Source organism: Epinephelus moara, unplaced genomic scaffold (assembly GCF_006386435.1).
Source record: "Epinephelus moara isolate mb unplaced genomic scaffold, YSFRI_EMoa_1.0 scaffold3608, whole genome shotgun sequence".
Classification (NCBI taxonomy): Eukaryota; Metazoa; Chordata; class Actinopteri; order Perciformes; family Serranidae; genus Epinephelus; species Epinephelus moara.
Window position 1 is genome coordinate 1 of NW_026081325.1, and position 4,992 is coordinate 4,992.

General features: G+C 42.9%; 2 protein-coding genes across 2 annotated transcripts in view; one reads left to right on the forward strand and one right to left on the reverse strand.

The window, feature by feature from the left end:
• Positions 1–180: 180 nt before the first annotated feature.
• LOC126387322 (diphthine methyl ester synthase-like) lies at positions 181–2,154 on the forward strand. Its single transcript, XM_050039859.1, has 3 exons — positions 181–487; positions 807–913; positions 1,845–2,154. The coding sequence occupies exons 1-3, from the start codon at positions 399–401 to the stop codon at positions 2,075–2,077; spliced, it is 429 nt and encodes a 142-aa protein (XP_049895816.1). The 5' UTR covers positions 181–398; the 3' UTR covers positions 2,078–2,154.
• A 152-nt stretch (positions 2,155–2,306) lies between these two features.
• The window catches only part of LOC126387323 (zinc transporter 7-like), a gene marked incomplete at its 5' end in the record, with an annotated part of 6,377 nt that continues 3,691 nt past the window's right edge, over positions 2,307–4,992 (reverse strand). The window contains 3 exons of the mRNA XM_050039860.1: positions 2,307–3,002; positions 3,881–4,030; positions 4,150–4,240. Of these exons, the coding sequence (XP_049895817.1) occupies positions 2,955–3,002; positions 3,881–4,030; positions 4,150–4,240 (289 nt within the window). The remainder of the gene's footprint in view (positions 3,003–3,880; positions 4,031–4,149; positions 4,241–4,992) is intronic.

The window sequence follows — 4,992 nt, forward strand, 5'->3', positions numbered from 1 at the left end:
AACCGTGAAAGAACGTCATAGTATAGCATGTCGTCAAAAATCGTGAAAAAACGTCGTAGTGTAGCATGTCGCTATGTAACAGTTCATAAAGTTGAAAGCTGCCTTGACAGGGTGTTTCATGGTGCAGTTCATGTTTGGTTCAGAAATAAAAAAGTAGAAACATCAGAGATGATTCACTGATTTTCAAAATGTTTTTTATTACATTTTATTTCCCTTCATCTGTTATTACAAGTGACATGATGCAGCATGATGTCGTTTGACTCTGAACAGTGATGGAGGTGAAACCCGTCCTCTGAGGTGTCTTCAGCAGCTTGTCAAAACCAGCTCCTCATACAATATTAAATGTAGTTAAACTAAAAGAAACAAACTGAATGTAGTGTGTGTTTATTGTGTGTTTAATGTGTGTTTATTGTGTGATTATTGTGTTTATTGTTTCTTTATTGACAGATATTAAAGTCAAAGAGCAGAGCGTCGAGAACATGATGAGGTGAGACCCAGCTCATCCTCTCTGTGGTTTCAGCTTCTCAGGCTGATGATGTCATGATGATGTCATCCAGCTGGTATTTTCTAAGCGTGTGAGGTGGACCTTAGTGAGCATGTGCGTCGGCGGCAGGTTGATGTTGCAGGAACTGCTGATGTCTGAGCTGCTGATTTAAACCATGTTTGTCCCCACGTCAGTGTCTCAGCCCTGAGTTCAGTCTGACAGGCGCTCACTAACCTTAATGCTTCACTTTATCTTTAACAAGTCCAAACATTGTCATCAGGTGATTGATTGATTGATTGATTGATTGATTGATTGATTCCAGGGGGAAGAAGATCTATGAGCCTCCTCGCTTCATGACGGTCAGTCAGGCTGCAGATCAGCTGATCCAGATCATACAGAGGAGGAGGGAGGAGGAGGGGGAGGAGCTAGGTGAGTGTCAGCTCGTCATCTGCCATCTGATTGGCTCAAGAGTCACTCACACACACACAGAACCATAACTGAGCTAAAGATAAAGAGCAACTGTTGGAAAAAAGGAATATGCAAGGAAAAGAAAAAAGGCCCAAATAATTTGTAAATAAAAAAGTGATAATATTTTAAGAAAAAAAATTAGAATAGTTATTTTCATTTTTTGAAGCTATTTTATAGGATGAGGTCGTTAAGTGTACGAGTAAAATCATCATTAAAGTTCAACAAAAACTAAAACAAAGTGAAAAATTATAAAATTGTGAATCATCAAAAAAGTCAAATATATTAAGAAAAAAGTAGAAAAATGTACAAAAAATATTCCAACATTGAACTCATCAACACATATTTTGAGGAAAAACTTGTAAAACACAAGAAGATACATTTTAGGAAACATTAACGTCATAAATAAAATCGATTACGTTGATACGCTAATAAAAAAAATCATTTTGGCTAACCAGCTGATGCGTTATCATCCTGTTAGCACAGGAAGCTAACAGAGCTCAGCACTGAAGTGACTCCAACATCACATCATCGTTAATTTCTGTCAATCTGCTCGTTAACTTCTATTAGCATGCTAACATGTTAGTTAATGCTAATGACTGTGAGTAAACTAAAATATGACCCTGTGCTACCCAGGGTTACTCTGCTGTATTTAACTCACTGTTATAAGCTGTTAGCAAGCTAACGTGTTAGTTGGTAAATGTTAATGACTGTAAGATGAAATATGACCTTGTGCAAACGGATGTTACTTTGTAATATGTCACTCACTGATGTAAATTAGCATGTTAGCATGCTTGTGAATTCTAACATTTGTTAGCATGCCAACATGTTCGTCATTGCTAATGTGTGATAGCATGCTAAAATATGACAGAGCTGACAAATATTGTTCCCCCAGGTATGACGGAAGACACGGTGTGTGTGGGCGTGGCCCGACTTGGCGCCAATGACCAGACCATCCGTGCAGCGACGTTACGTCAGCTGGTGTCGTGTGACCTCGGCGGTCCCCTCCATTCGCTGGTCGTCACCGGTCACCTCCACCCGCTGGAGGTGGACATGCTGCGAGTGAACGAAGAATCAAACGCACTGCAACACCTGCACATGATCGACAGCTCCACCTTCTGCTCCTAACACACACACTCGTCTTACTGTTCTTGTGGGGACCGTCATTGACATGGTGTATTACTAGGACCCTAACTCAAAACTTGACCTGATTTAATCTGACCTTTGAGAAAAAGTCTGAATCTTCAGACAGATACGAGTGAGAGAGGAGAGGCCAGGATGTCCCCACAATGGAGAAATGTCCTCACTATGATGGTTTACAGCTGTGGTCCTCACAAAGACAGCAATACAAGCTCTCACACACATACAGAAGACGTTTATTGATCATCAAAATAATATAAAAACATGAATGACCCATAATCCTCCTCTGAACTGTTAAAAACAAATGAGATTCAGTCTTTTTATTGTGTCATTAATTAATGAGGTCATCTGTTTGTACTCTGTGATGTCATCAATAAAGATTTAGATCAATAATCAGAGAAACAGAATTATTTATTACAGTTGAAAAAGACTGAAACCCACCGACTGGTCACATGGTTTGGTCACATGGATTGGCACGTTAAGAACACAGAGTGACATCACACACTCACAGACCAATCAGCTGGCAGCAGTCTGGTCCCAGCAGTGATGTCAGAGAGGGGTTGGGCAGGGGGGCCGTCCAGACAGGAAACGGGCTCTCAGATTGTCTCTGATTCATGATGAAGGCACTTACCCAGAATGCTTTGCTCCAGTCTACAAAGTGCGGAAGGGGGGGTCATCACGGTGCCCGTCGTCACGGACAGGTACGATTTAAAAAAAAGGGGGGGGGGGGTGTTTGAGTTGGGCTGGAGCATCATGGGAGATCAGTCTAGTTCCCCTCCCCCCGCTGGTCTCAGTCTGTCCAGTGACTGTGTGGGAGGGGGCGGGGTCAGAGATTGGTCCCAGGTGTTCAGAGGAGCAGGAGCTTCTACATGGCGGCCGTGTCGATCTGAACATACAGCTGTCGAACTCCAGCCTGCGCACACAGTCAACACAGTTAAAACTACAAATACCACAAATACTAATAATAACACTGCAGAGTGACTTTATAACGCTACAACCATTTCATTGTATATTGTATATATTTCAGATTGTCTACTTTACTATTTTTATTATTTATTTTACTTTATTGTCTACTTTACTATTTTTATTATTTATTTTACTTTATTGTCTACTTTAATATTCTATTTTATTCTAATGTCTACTTTAATATTTTATTTTATTTTATTTTAATGTCTACTTTAATATTTATTTTACTTATNGCAGGTCAATAAAACCACCACCATCATGTTCAGGTACCAGTGTGAAGATGTGCTGCGTTCAGGGTACCAGTGTGAAGATGTGCTGCGTTCAGGGTACCTGAGTGAAGATGTGCTGCGTTCAGGGTACCAGTGTGAAGATATGCTGCGTTCAGGTACCAGTGTGAAGATGTGCTGCGTTCAGGTAACTAAGTGAAGATGTGGTGCATTCAGGGTACCTGAGTGAAGATGTGGTGCGTTCAGGTACCTGTCTAATTATGTAGTGCATTCAGGTACCTGTGTGAAGATGTGGTGAGTTCAGGTACCTGTGTGAAGATGTGGTGAGTTCAGGTACCTGTGTGAAGATGTGGTGTGTTCAGGGACCTGTCTAATTATGTAGTGCATTCAGGTACCTGTGTGAAGATGTGGTGAGTTCAGGGACCTGTCTAATTATGTAGTGCATTCAGGTACCTGTGTGAAGATGTGGTGTGTTCAGGGACCTGTCTAATCATGTAGTGCATTCAGGTACCTGTGTGAAGATGTGGTGTGTTCAGGGACCTGTCTAATTATGTAGTGCGTTCAGGTACCGGTGTGAAGATGTGGTGCGTTCAGGTACCTGTGTGAAGATGTGGTGCGTCTGGCTGAGGATCCAGCGGGTGTCGGCGTCAGGGGCAACCAGCAGCTTCAGCGTTCCGATGTAAACGTCCGTACACAGAGTCCAGAAATGAGGCTCCTGCAGGTTGTAGACGCCCTGCAGCTGCTGCACCTGAACACAACACAATAAACCAGGAATTAGATGCGTCCCTGCTGTACAATGAAAACAGACCAGGTGCTCTGGGTGGTTTGTGGGTGTGGTTTAACTTGCTGGGCGTGGCCTGTACTCACTCTCTGGTAGCACTCTGGGAGGGCGTGGTCCAGTGACGGAGGCGTTCTCTGCATCAGAATCCCGATGGACTCCTTCAGTAACGGCACCACGCTGAGGGTCAGAGGTCACAGAGACAACGCACTGAGCATGTGTGAACACCAACAGCTGATTCAGAGGCTCCACCCCTCACTGACATCACAACCTGGGGTACGTCCCAAGTCTCTTATTTTATACTGCTAACTCCTAACTCCTTACTTGAACTGGAAGTTGTTCGAGCTCCGCCATCTTTAAGGCCGTCTCGTGTCTCTTATTGCTGCCAGTAAGGAGTTAGCGTTAGGAGGGATCTGTTAGGTGCGATGAGTAAGGTAACACGAGAGGTTCCTAACAGGAAGTCTTTTCAGCTTGAGGCCATGACGTATAAAAACCTGCCCCCTACGTCTGGCTCATTTGAACAAGATGGCGGAGAAACAGCTCAAGTGTACCCGTTACATGCATTCTTTGCAATGACACGCTGTAATTCACATGCCTACGTGACTACAAAGAGTAACGTTGATGAGATTTCCTGCAAGACTGTCATGTTGTAATTAAAAGTTTATTTCATTCACAACCCGTTGCGTTGTTCAGCGGACTGTCGGTGATGCGTGGCTGTTAAATGTGCAGCTGCTCATGTCCAGAACCACACGTGTTGATATAACACCACGCGCACACACACACAAACACATTTGCCCATCATTAATTGTCCTGCATGTCATGTGAGTGGAATAATGTTTAATAGCCTGTAGGTAATATTAATTAATATTATTACTTTAATTAAAGTTGTTGTAAGCTACTGTCATTACCGTCTGTCCTGCATCTCTCTCTCT

Coding starts and splice junctions, on each gene's coding strand:
- LOC126387322 (XM_050039859.1), top strand. CDS start 399: ATGTGTGTTTATTGTGTGATTATTGTGTTTATTGTTTCTTTATTGACA. Junction 488..806: donor AGCGTCGAGAACATGATGAG/GTGAGACCCAGC, acceptor GATTGATTCCAG/GGGGAAGAAGATCTATGAGC. Junction 914..1,844: donor GGAGGAGGGGGAGGAGCTAG/GTGAGTGTCAGC, acceptor TTGTTCCCCCAG/GTATGACGGAAGACACGGTG.